Source organism: Phocoena phocoena, chromosome 4 (assembly GCF_963924675.1).
Source record: "Phocoena phocoena chromosome 4, mPhoPho1.1, whole genome shotgun sequence".
Taxonomy (NCBI): Eukaryota; Metazoa; Chordata; class Mammalia; order Artiodactyla; family Phocoenidae; genus Phocoena; species Phocoena phocoena.
The window spans coordinates 12,613,102-12,626,814 of NC_089222.1; the positions used below are offsets into that span (position 1 = coordinate 12,613,102).

The 13,713-nt window shown below is 38.9% G+C and overlaps 1 protein-coding gene across 5 annotated transcripts in view; it reads right to left on the reverse strand.

Annotated features, from left to right (window-relative positions):
- Window positions 1–13,471, reverse strand: part of CAPN7 (calpain 7) — a 37,396-nt gene extending 23,925 nt beyond the window's left edge. For 2 of the 5 annotated variants that reach the window (XM_065875752.1, XM_065875751.1), the window contains exons 1-6: window positions 13,367–13,468; window positions 10,796–10,904; window positions 6,949–7,106; window positions 5,369–5,436; window positions 3,152–3,352; window positions 1,320–1,406 (exon numbers count right to left, since the gene is read on the reverse strand). In XM_065875752.1, coding sequence (XP_065731824.1) covers window positions 1,320–1,406; window positions 3,152–3,352; window positions 5,369–5,436; window positions 6,949–7,106; window positions 10,796–10,904; window positions 13,367–13,468 — 725 coding nt within the window. Of the gene's footprint in view, window positions 1–1,319; window positions 1,407–3,151; window positions 3,353–5,368; window positions 5,437–6,948; window positions 7,107–10,795; window positions 10,905–13,366 lie in introns of all 5 variants that reach the window. The other 3 variants (XM_065875749.1, XM_065875753.1, XM_065875750.1) reach the window with 3 other exon arrangements.
- Window positions 13,472–13,713: the final 242 nt, after the last annotated feature.

Here is a 13,713-nt window from a genome sequence, read left to right on the forward strand (position 1 = left end):
GCTTGCTACAGAACAAGCACCACTGTAAGTGCTTTATATTTTATTAACTCATTTAACCATCACAGTAACACCATGAGGTGGATTCTATTATTACTTTAAAATCTGAGACAGATTAAAAAACTTGCAATGTCACACAGGATATGACACTGGAGAGCGTGGGTCTGGATTCTGTGCCCTTAACGTCAGTGCTATAAACTTCTTAGATATAAACAATTCCTAGATCCAAATCAGTCATCACATGGGTGCCTGAGGAAAACGTTATGCTGATAACTTACTGGCTTTGAGATGTTTAACTTCTGCCCATCCAAGGAGAGCAAAACACTTGAAATGAGAGAGCAGCTCTTTTGTTCTTTATAGTCTTTATATATTCTGTACACAATAAGCATTCAACTCTCTGATGCTTTCTGATAATAAATACAATATAACATACTCACTGCAGATTTTGAAAAATAAATATGTTTTAAAAAGTATATCACCTAATTTTGCTGCTTAGAGATAACCACTGTAAACATTTTGATGTATAACTTAACATCATGTTTTTCTATGTATCTATAAACACAAGAAAAGAAAAATAAAGTTTGGATGTTACATATAATTTTCTATCTTTTAAAATTCATATATCGCAAGCGTTTTCCTTATATTCTACGGACTTATTTTTTGTGGAGAGCATAATACGTAATATAATAATATGGACATGCCATTATTTAATCACTCCCATATCGCTGGATACCAACTTTGTTTCAATAATTTTCTGCTGTAACAGACACTTGGTAAATGCTCTTATTATATACATCTTTGACCGAATTATAGTTTCCTTGGGAAGGCTAGAAGCTGGGAGTCCTGAAACAAACAATGGTTTTAAGTTCTTGACATAAGCTGCCACTGTCCTGGCAGGTTGTGCCAACACTTTCATAATGAACCCTTTTCTTGAATTGGATCTTCTTAGTAAACAACAACCCTGTCATTCTATTCCACTTTTCCATTCAACATCTCTGTTGACTTGCCTTTCTGCTGTGATCCAACACCAACTGGGCAAATATTTACCCACTACTTACCTTGTGCCAGGCACCGCGTCAGACACTATGAGTATAACCTTAGGCAAAAGGAGGCGCGCACGTCCCGTCACCAGGGAAGGGTCGGAGGCACTCTCGCGATGCTGCCACACCTCCTTCCCACAGCCACACCTTTTTCCCAATCGAATTTTTTTATTACGCATTTTAATTTCAAGGCTATGGATTTAATTGGATTCCAGAGGATGGGAAAAGTACTGAAAAATCAAAATAATTTTGAAAGTAAACGTTGCAGTAGTGTTTACTTACCAGAAAGGCATTGGGTAAGCAAAACGTTCCCTCAGATCAATGTTCATGAAAGGAACATATTCCATACCATTTATTTTTGACGTTGTCCTATAAAATACAAGAAAAAAATCTAAAGTAGATGTTCAAGTCTACCTTGATTACCAATTTTATTTAAACTTCTTAAAATTCAAATGACAAGGTATGGTACTGTAATAAAATTAAACTCACCACCTCATATAATGTTGATAACTTTATTTGAACAAAATTTTCACGAAACAGTTGAATACCAGAAAATAACTAATCCAATTCAATTCAATCAGTTATTCTTTTAAGACTAACATCCTTTACAACAAAACAACTATCTCAAGATAGGGCTACACTAGAGGTACTGAAAGTGTCACCAGGACACAATGCAAATTGTTTCCTAAGCCCAAAGAGAGAAAGCAATTGCTTAGTTATTTGGGGATTTAAAAAACATAACATTTACAATTCTGGGATATATGTTCTTCATATTTTCTGGTTATGAGGCTAAGGAATGGGTAGTGAAGAAGGTAGTGGCACAGATAACAGTTACAGCCTCTTGACAAATTTAAGAAATGTGACTTGTAGTAGTTTTGCATGTTCTCTTCCTGTTTTGTTTATATGTTTACTTGCATATATTAGCTATTTCCTTCTGTTTCTTTCCCTCCTTTCATTTAGAAGGAATTGCAGGGTTAACTTCACCATTTAGTCTCTAGGTAACAATATACAATGAGACAATGACTGAACTGGAGGACTAATTAATGCAGCGGGTGATGAACATAACATCTGTGTATCCTCATCTTGAGATGGTGAGAGCTTTTCACTTGTATGAAGGACAGCTGCATCTTGTTAGGTAGAAACACAGAGCTGTTCTGTAGTAGTGCAGAATTTCAAACGTGTGCAGAAGGGAGCATGTGGGTGCTGAGTAGCCAAAGTGTTGGACTGTTACTAACTTGTCTCTCAGGTCCAAAACCACTCTTTGTCCTCCTTTGTGTTGTGCTGGTTCATATGCATTTTTTCTAGGCAAAGAGACCCCGATTAGTAGGAGTAGAATTAAAATCTTTAGCAGGAAGAGAGAAAAATGACCCCAGGTAGCTAAAGAGGAAGGAGCCCTTCCAGTGCAACTTCAGCAGACCAGAAGGAGCAGCAGCATGACGCGCGCAGCTCTAAGCAGGCTGATCTCCTTCAAAGCCCAAGTGCAGAGCAGCTGCGCTGGCTCAGAAAGCGATCAAGGATTTCCAGAGCCTGTTCTTTTGTATTTTTAATATCCCCTGAGGCTGCTTCCAGACACTGAGCGGGCTTCCCAGCCCAGGTGTAGGCAAACTTTTTCTGTAAATGGTCAGACAGTATCTAGTTTTGGCTTTGCAGTGAGGTCTCTGTCACATATTCTGGGTTTTTTTGTTTTCTTTTTTGCAACCCTTTAAAGAAATGTAAAAAAACCATTCATAGCTTAAGGCTGCCCTTTGCTGACTCTGGCCTAGACTGCTATTTCAAGGTAACAATTAGGGCTCTGGTCAAGGTGGAAGAGATGATGAATAGTCTGCCATAGCTCTACTTTGCCCCATAACCTTTATTATTCAATTCTGAAGAATGCTAAGATTTTCAGAAAAAAATACATCTAGCGGAAATGAGAATACTAAAATATATTAGAAGAAATTTTAACCATTTCAAGTTGTGACTATGTGACAACATAATTTATAATTACATAATAACAGCATGACACATTATACCAAAGATGTGACTACGACTCAGCAAACCTAATGAGAGTAACATTACCTGCATTGATTATGTTAACAAAACTGTTCATTACAACCAATCATAAACTGATTTACCTGAGAACTTCTATTTCTTCTGCTGTGTATCTCTGTCCTTGTGCATCACATGACTGTGGACTTATAAATGGCTGAGGTCTTTCAAGGAAGGGATTAGTTCCTAATGGAAAATGTGCTCTCACTGGAGGTGGCTTTGGTTTAATATTCGTTGCCTTGATTTTGCATGATGGCTTTGTTAAAGGCTCACTCAATGCTTCTGCTCTACAACAGAGAGAGGTACAGAAAAACCGTTCTAGTTTTTCTTCTCACATTTAAGCTTTCCAGAACATAAAATTTACTTCAAGAACCAGTCAAGCATCCCTAATGTAAAATTAGTATATAAAATTCCTACATACTAGTCAACAGTTCACTACTTAAGCTACTCCCAAAGGTAAGTATTTTTGCAAACAACATTTTATTGACAACATTAATTGAGCACTTATTGCATGTCAGATCCTATGCAAAGTAAGGGGGATACAATAATGTACGAAACACAAACCCTACTCTCAAGGTGCTCCTAGTGTTGTGGGGAGAGAGACAATTGCATCAAAAGTGAGATGCAAAAAAAAAAAAAAAGTGAGATGCGAGGCTGGAAGTACTCTATGCAAGTGAATGCACAGTAGAAATTACTGACTTGATGGGAAGTGGGTGAGTCAGGGAACATTTTTCCAAATTGACATTTGAGCTGCAGAAGAATCCACCTGCGGAGCAAGGAAGGGTTCTAAGCAGAGACCAGCATGAGCAAACGTGTAACAAGCTAAGGTAATTTCAAAAGAATGGACGGGGCCCTTGTGAACAGTACAAATGAGAGGCAGCAGGAGATGAGACCAGTGGCAGGGACTGGATCACGGAAGGTCTCACATGGTATTTAAGGGAATTTTGACTTTATTCTGTCAAAGAACTAACAATCTAAATAACAGAAGTTCTTAATCTAAGGTCCTTATATGAGATTTAGGAGTCTTGTTAACATTCTGAAATTCTATGCAAATAAAATGTTACGTTATCTTTTCTGTACAGCGTGTCCATTCTTTAGAAGAGATCCTAAAAGGAGCCCATGACTGACCCATGCCCCTGCGCTGAGGATGCACTCAGAGAGTACTAGATGGGTTACCCACATAGGTAATAAAAGCCATCTATGATTCTGACTGGGGAAAGAAGTAAAAATGGAGAAGATAGCTACGTGTCGAGTGCCCATAACTTCATGAATTTGGAGAAACAAACTAAATGCTAGCTGATGGTAATGAAAAGGAGGGATAACCGCTATACCTCAATAAAAAAGAAGGGCTGCGGGGAGCACAGCTACCTAGTGTGAGCCTCAAAAGGAGATATTTTAGTAATTCGTGCTATAACTATAAATGCCATTCCACCCTTTTCCTTTGCCTATAATGCTTTGTCTATACAAGAGGTACAATTCTCTTGTGCAAATACATTCATTATTTCTCAACAAATATCTACTGAGCACATATTGTATGTCTGCCCTCTGCTAGGTGCTTAGTTTCAGCACTGAACAAAGACAAAATTCTCTGTCCTCAAAGAGCTTATATTTGGGGGACAGGGGTTAGAAGGGACACAGACATTGATAACAAATATGATAAACTGGGAAATTTCATATACCTTAGAAACCAGTAAGAGTTACAGGAAAGTATATTAGAACAGACGAAGCAGGATGAAAGTACTGGAGGAGATTAAATTTTAAACAGAGTGGTGATGGCAGGCCTTATTGAAAAGTTGACATTTGAGCAAAGAGTTAAGGGAGCTACACACATGTATAATTTGAGGGATCTGCATGGCTGGCTCACTCTTAGTTTCTCCATTTTTCGTAGTAGCTTTGGAAGGGCTCTCTGGAAGTTCTCTCTTTGGAAGTCTGATATTAAACAACAGAAGGGAGTCTACCATTTCAAATACCATAATCATTTTTGTTTTAGACACAGCAAAAACTAAGTAAAATATTTCTTGACTGATTTGTTATTTTCTTGAGTTTAAAGCACGGATGAAGACACAGAGATGAATAAGATGCTCTCTGTTCCCCTAAGGAGTTCACCATCTAATGAGCCAAAATGACATGTAGAAAAAAGCAGCAGGGAACTAGAGAGGGGTAAATTCACTCAGAGGAAGAAGGCAACTTTGCTCTGGATCTCAGGTTTGCTACCACGAGCTCCACCACACATTCAGGTAAACCACTGAAGTAACACAGTACGCTGCCATCCACAGATAAGAACTCTAGGGACCAAAACTCACCTGTCTAGTGCCTGTCGTGCCAACTGCTTCAGTTTGTTTTGCAGAGTTTTATCAGCGGTTTCATAAGACTTAAGAGAAAAAGAGACAGATGTTCCAAAGCATAATTATTAATTTGCCTGATCCATGATATTTCTAAGCAAAAATAAAAAATTACAATGCACATTACACTTCTTAAAATTATGAGAGAATAAACCAAGACACTTTATTTTTGTCCTTAAAGGTATCATTTAAATTGTGTTGAAAACTCGTCACCACTCAACCTAACACCACTTAATTCGGACAGGTAGTAAGTGGAACACAACCGTATAATCACAGTGCCACAGAAGGCCTGGCAGCAGGAACCCCAGAAGGGCAGGGCTACTGTACTAAGTGAAATAAGTCAGCAGGAGAAAGACAACCACCTTATGCCTTCATTCATATGTGGAGTCTAAAAGACAAAACAAATAAACAAACAAAATAAAATAAACTTACGGGTACAGAGAACAGATTAGTGGTTTCCAGAGGGGAAGGGGGTTGGGGGATGGGTGAAATGGGTGAAGGGGGTCAACTGTATGGGGATGGAAGGTAACTAGACTTGCGGTGGTGATCACTTTGCTGTGCGTACAGACGTCGAATTATAATGCTATACTGTGCACTGAAACTTACATAATTAAAAACAAAAAAACCCAGCACTTACCCGTAGTCTCAGGTACCTACAGAAATGAGGCTAGATAGTTCCTCTGAATAAAAGACCTTGGACAAAGAGCCGGCCCTCTGACCAATGCTGAGAACACCACTCTCTACCACATCACATCCCCTGTGAATGCGCTACTCTTACGCACTAGATGCCCCGGAGAGCTAACAGGCCCACCGGGCTCCTCGGGAAGCAGTAAAAACCGCTCGACATATAGACTCTACACTGCAAATTAATAAAGCTCTCCCAAACCACTAACTTATTTCTTAGTGTATGAAATTGAAAAAAAGGGGGAAGTTTTATTTTTTGTGTGATGACCAAAGTCGTTTTTTCCCTTTTTTTTTTAAAATTGAAGTATGTACAATGTTGTGTTAGTTTCAGGTATACAGAAAAGTGATTCAGTTATACATATATATCTATTCTTTTTCAGATTCCTTCCCATTACAGGTTATTACAAGATATTGGGTATAGCTCCCTGTGCTATACAGTACATCTTTGTTGTTTATCTATTTTAAATACAGTAGTGTGTATCTATTAATCCCAAACTCCTAATTTATCCCTCCCCCAGGAAGTTTATTTTAAATTCACAGATTGTGATGGTGAATTCTTCCTATAATAAGTTAATTTTAGTTATAGGGGTATAAAAAGGTCAAAAATGGTACCTATAATTTAAAAAACAATTGCCAAGGGACTCAACCTCAATACTGTCAAATTTTTAACAAGATGTTAAAGTCCATTATTAATTTTCTATTCTTCATTATCTTTTAATGAGGAATAACTTAGTTACATGTATAATAACAGGATAATTTTTTTTTCTTTTAAGGAATTGTTAAGTAAAACTCACTAGTAAGGGGAGAAATTTCTTAGCATAATTCCACCAAACTTAACTTGTAGCTATTATACATACGGTTTTCAGACAGAGATCTACAGCTTCTGTATACAGTTCTATAGCATCTTCAACATTCCCTTTTTCATCTTCATCAAAAGCTTGTGTAACGAGGAAATGGGCACGCTCTAAGTCCAACTGATGTTTTGATTTCAAAGGATCCGCACTCTTTGACTGAACTAGGATAGGAAAAAAAGCCACAGAGAAGAACTAGCATAGGAAGAAAGCCACATATATATGTATCCAGGGAACAACATACCATTTTAATTCATTCTTTACCAAAACTCTATAATCCTTCATTTAAAAAGCTTAGCAAGGTCAAAAAAAATCCTTAAAAAAATTTCCCCTGAATTTCTTTCTGTCCCTACCAGCACTTTCTTCATTTAAAAAATAAAACATAGGAGTTCTCCACACAAAAAAACAAAACTGAAACTTGGAAAAGACTAAATCGAAAGAAACTCAATTATGTTTTAAGGTAATTTAAATTTTTATTCAGTATAGACAATAATTATGTAATATACTAGGCCTTGATGATAAAATGCATGCTGTTTCCTATTCATCTGGGTCCAGAATAAGCTATATTTTTACTGCTCTTTGAAATAAGTGCTTCTGTTTGTTTTTAATATAAAGATACGTATCCATAAGAGACCTGCATCTAGAATATATAAAGATCTCTTACAACTCAACAATAAAAGGACAAACCCAATTTAAAATGGGTGTGATGATGATATCATCAACTTGTGTCAACTTGACTGGATCACAGGTTACCCAGCTATTTGGCTAAACAAGATTTCTGGGTAGCCTGTGAGGATGTTTCCGAATGAAAGTAGCATTTGCATTGACACTGAAAGCAGACTGCCCTCCCCAGTGTGGGTGGGCATCATCTAATCCACTGTGGGCATGAACAGAACAAAAGGCAGATGGGGAGAATCTACCCTCACTGCAGAACTGCTTGAGCTGACACATTGGTCTTCTCCTGACCTTGGACTGGAACTCACACCATCAGGTCCCCTGCTTCTCAGGCCTTTGAACTTGGACTGAACCACACCACTGGCTTTCTTGAGTCTCTAGCTTGCAGAGGGCAAATAGTGGGACTTCTTAGTCTCCATAATTGCATGAGCCAATTCCTCATAATAAATCTCTTTATGTACATCCTACTGGTTCTATTTCTCTGGAGAACCCTGACTTATACCATGGGCAAAGGATCCATATAGCCATTTCTCCAAAGCAGATATTCAATGGCCAAATGGCACATGAAAAGATGCTCAACATCATTTGCCATCAGGGAAGTGCATATCAAAACCACAATAAGATGCCATTTTATACCCACTAGGATGGCTAAAATAAAAAAAAGACAGAAAATAACAAGTGTTGATAAGGATGTGAAGGAAATGGAACATTGCTGGTGGAATTGTAAAGTGGTATAGCCACTGTGGAAAACAGTTTAGCAGTTCCTCAAAAAGTTAGACATAAAGCTACCATATGACATAGCAGTTCTACTTGTGGGCATATATCCAAGAGAACTGAAAACATATGTCCACACAAAAACTTAGACACAAGTGGTCATGACAGCATTACTAATAATAGACAAAAGGTGGAACCAAGCCAATACCCACCAACTGATGAATGGATAAATAAAATGTGGTATACTAATACAATGGTGTATTAACCATAAAAAGAAATGAAGCACTGATACATGCTACAAAATGGATAAACCCTGAAAACATTATGCTAAATAAAAGAAGCCAGACACAAAAGACCACATACTGATGACTCCATTTACATGAAATGTCTAGAATAGGCAAATCCATGGAGACAGAAAATAGATCAGTGGTTGCTAGGGCCTAGGGTGTGGAATGGGTAGTGACTACTAATGGCTAAGAGGTTTCTTTAAGGGTGACAAAAATGTTCTGAAGTTAGATAGCGGTGATGGTTGCACAACTCTGGGAATACATTAAAAACCACTGAACTGTACACTGTAAAAAGTTGAATGTTATGGTATGTGAATTACATCTCAATAAAACTGTTTTTTAAAAAAAAGTTTTAAATTTTGTTTGTCTCAAAATTGTGTCTGATCTTTTAAAAACTGTAACCCTCGGTAACCCCTCTCTAAAGTATTTATTAATCCCATTTATTAAATGAATGTTAAAATATTTAGCTCAACGCTTCTTCAGCCTTGGCACTACTGACATTTTCGGCTGGATAATTCTTTGCTGTGGACGGTGCTATGCATTATAGGATTTTCCCTGCTGCACTGTCCCTGCCATCTACCCAACCAGATGCTAGTAGTATACTGCATCCCTACCCTGGCATAAACACCAAACATCTCTCCAGACACTGCCAAATGTCTCCTGCGGGGCAAAACCGATTCTAATTGAGAATAACTATTGAGCCTAAGGTTTCACAGCTACAATGGAAGGGTAGGGACTCGGCTTAGATCCTTGAATTCCAAGTCTTGAGTTTCTTTTACTACACTGGTGAATTTCAAACTGGGTTACCTTTCCCCAACCCTAAAGTCAAGCCATCTCTCAAAGTCTCTTGACTGTCAGAAGACTTTATCTGTTTTAAAAATTGGGATTCTGAACAAGATTTTTATTTGATAAAGGACTCTCCTGTTTGAAATAATCATTAAGTAAACCATTTAATTCTCTACAGATTACATGCCATTTATTGAACAAAATAGGTCCAAAAAACCGGCAAAACATTTAATGTATATTATGCTTTAAAAATCCTTTTTGAACTTTACTTCTGTTTCACTGGCAAGTTTTCATTCTTCAAGAGATTAGGGCTGTCTCATTCTGTGCCTGAGTATCATATAAACATCACATTTATAAATTTAAAAACTTCATTTACTTAGCTGGGAAAATGAAGTGCCTCTGAATTCCATGGTATTTTGAATACATGAATCAGTATAACTTTGTATTAAATGAGACCCTGACACACAGGCTGTCCACTTTTCAATGCATGCAATTTCTGGGCACTGTCTTAAAGGAAAGTGCCATGTCTGTAAGGGGACTGTCATAATAAGAAATCCAACAATCAAATCTACTTTATCCTAACTATGAGCTTGTAACTGCTCTTATCTATTCAGAATGAGTGGCAGAAAGTAGCACAAAGTCCATCAGAGAATGCTGAATAAGACTCCTCTAAGCTTGTGGCTTTATTACACAGCCACAGAAAAAAAGGGGTTAAAAAGAGTCCTCAGTGACATGAATGCATTCCTAAAACAAAATGTCAATAGATGATCATTTTCTTTCCTACCACGTGAACACCAGATTTCGCCAGGAACCACTTACCTCTAACAGAACTGCGATCATTAAGCCTGTGAACTTGTTTCACAGCGTGTGCAAAAATAACTACAGGTTGTTCCAGGTCGCTGCTTACATGTCCCTTTTCCAAGATATGGTTTAAAACAAGAGTTTAGCTAAGGTCTTGAGGTTGAGGATATCGATAAAGTAAAGACTGTGAACCCACTGTTGAAGTCTTCAGACACTGAAGAGGAGGAGTCATTTAATTTTAATAGCAGGAGAGGGCACGTGACAGATGTTTAAAAGCAGATTTTAACAGGGTCCTAATACTGACTCTGCCAATGATACACTGTTTGAATGTAGATAGTTCATCTCTATCCTCTGGGAAATTAGGATATCAGACTATATCACCTCTAAGGTCCCTCTTCACAGATTTATCACATATTTCCACATTATGATTTTCAAAGATGTGATTACCAAAAAAGAAATGAGCAGCAACCAAGTGAGGATCAAGAATCAAAGATGAAAATGAAAAGGAAAGAGAAACACAGGGGAAAAGTAAGATGTGATGCGACAGAAGAAAAAAAATACAGTGACATGGTTAGTAGTCCTTTACCAACCTGCTGAATGTAAAGCCTGCACTCTTTCCAGATACTCATTTATTTTTTCTTGAATATGTTCTAGGCTTGATCCTGCCATCTCAGCATAAATTAAAGCTTGTGCAGCTTCCTAAAAATAAAAAAAAGAATTCAAAGGAATCTAACAGATCAATTACAATCTGAATTTTCTTTACCACTTTCTAACTATTGGTTTCTATGAATGACAAAACAAGAATGTCTTTGATACCAGTAATTTTTTTCGTAAAGTAAATGAGATATATTCCTTTACTACTTTTTTTCAGTTCTCAATGCTCTCTTTCTCCTACTGTTGAAAATTTATGAAGTCAAATAGAAGGGGTTGATTATAAGTATTTTCTTAGAATAACTGTGATTTATATGTTCTCTGTTTTCCTTTTTCTTTTTGCAATAGGTCAGACTTGAAATTATGTACTGTGAAAAGGTGAATTGAGTCTCTAAAGCATTAGAACAGATAGTACCCGATACAATTAAATTAAATATCAAAAAAAGATTATAAGAAATTATAAAGGTTAAATATCTCACAGTGGAAAGAAAATCTTTTTCTCCACAGAAAATATTGTCAAAGGGGGACACATTTTAAGGCAGATTTCAGTTGTATGAAATAAACTTATTTTAATTAAGAAAACCTGGATTTGTCTTCCAGTTATTCCATGACTTCCTCAGCCAGTTAGGCTGTGCTGGCGAGGAAAAGCCTCCATTCTCACCATCACCATTCCAGGAGGGTGACCAATGCTACCACACACAAGAACCACAGAGAGACTTTCCCAAGTACCACGACCTTCACTGCAGTAATCTAAGCGTGTGCACTTCAAGGAACCTCACGCCTTGTTATCTGGATCCAAAGAAGCCATCTACTGAGCATCACTTTTTTTTTTTTTTTTTTTTTTTTTGCGGTATTCAGGCCTCTCACTGCTCTGGACGCACAGGCTCATCGGCCATGGCTCGCGGGCCCAGCTGCTCCGCAGCATGTGGGATCTTCCCGGACTGGGGCACGAACCCATGTCCCCTGCATTGGCAGGCGGACTCTCAACCACTGCGCCACCAGGGAAGCCCTGAGCATCACTTTTTGAATCCAGTTATTGGAGCAGGACTTGTTTCCCTGAACCTACAAAATCAGTAAGAAGAGTACAGGTTTGATCCAAATGGAAATTGGGGGTAGAAAACATATGTTTTCCTCAGATTCTGCAATTCAGATATTTCAGGGGAGGAAAATATAACTGTACATGTAAATATTAAAACTAATTTTTTAAATTGTTGGTACCAACTTTATTTTGCTCATTTTGCTTACACTTGAAAGTGATTAACAATTAAGGAATCCCTAGTAGAACAGCATGAAGGCAGAAAACACTAAATATCTGATACAGTTTACATAAATAGCTCCTAGAAACACAACCACTTTTCTGATTCTCTCAAGGAAAAGAAATTCTTCATAACAACATGCATGTAATCCTACAGCAAAACAAGAGGCACTGTACAGTACTTCCTTTCGCTTTAAAAAAGCTATTTTATATGGCACTATTTTCACCTATGAACATTTGTCAGTTATTTCACAAAACTAATAAAACACAGTTTTACTTTTAAAGAAATACCATCGTCATGAAATTGTCAAAAAAAAAAAATGTCCAAAAAGAATGATTCTGAAACACACCCAAAGTCTCTAAATATAGATTATAAAATGAAGGCAATCAAATATTAATCTGAGAAAAGCAAACCACACATTATTGACAGCATATAGGTTTATGGAAAAAAATCACGACTTCTGTATTATCAAATTCTTTCTAAAAGAAAAGATGACAGTGTCAAGAGGATACAGCTATCTGCACGGGGAGCCGGAGGGGTGTGTTTGCAAATGCTCAGGATTGGGGAGCAGGCGGTGGACTGTGAGCTCCTACTCTCATTTAATATTTCTGGCCCCAGTAATTTACCCAAAAGCAATACCAAAGAAACGTGTAAAGCATTAGCTATAAGGGTATTATGATGCTGAAGATCCATAATGAACATAAAATGGCCAGAAGAGTTTGTAAATAAACTATGGCACACCCACATAATGGAATACTATACATCTATCATTAACAAGTTTATACTATGAAACTTTAAAAAAATTCAAAATTTTTTAGAAGTTCAAATGCAAAGAACAGATTTTTAAAAGTATAAACAGTCTGATCCAAGTTTGTTTTTTTAAAAAAGGTGTGCACACACACATGCGTAGAAAACCAAAGATACGTAGATGTCAAATACCAGGATACGCGATGTTTTATTTTTGATTGACTTTCTGCGTTCTTCCGTGAGCACTGTTTCCGTGTACATCCGTGACGGTGAGAAGCTGCGAGCTGACAGTCCAGCTCTGCCGCCGCCCTCAGGAGCGGTCAGCTGGGGACTCGCCGGCCAGGACCGACCCCAAAGCGGCGACCAAGCCCGCCGCTGGCCGGACCCTGGGGCGGGGGCAGGCCTGACCCCTCAGCCCGGCCACCGCCGCGAGAGGGACAGCGCGACGGGGGACCGCCACGCCGAGCGCGCCCGTCCCCTCGGCACCTGGACCCGCCCCCGGCCCACCTTGTAGTAAAACACGGCCTCCGAATAGCGGCCCTCGTGGTCGCGCTGCACCGCCAGCCGCGCGAACTGCACCGCGTCCCGCTCCAGCGCCGCCGAGTCCATGGCTGCCACGCGCTGAGGACCCCCGCCGACCGCCGCGCGCCCGAGTGCCGGGCGAGGACCCCGGCCGCACGGAAGGAGCGGCGGAGCTCACTTCCGGCGGCTGAGAGAGGACCGCGACCGACCCCTCGGCAAAACTCCGACTCCTAGCCCGCTGGCAGCCTCGCTCCGTGGCCGCCGCATTCGCCGTCCCGCCCACCGGCTACACTGCGCAGGCGCAGCCGGGCCGGCGCAGGTGTTTTGGTAGC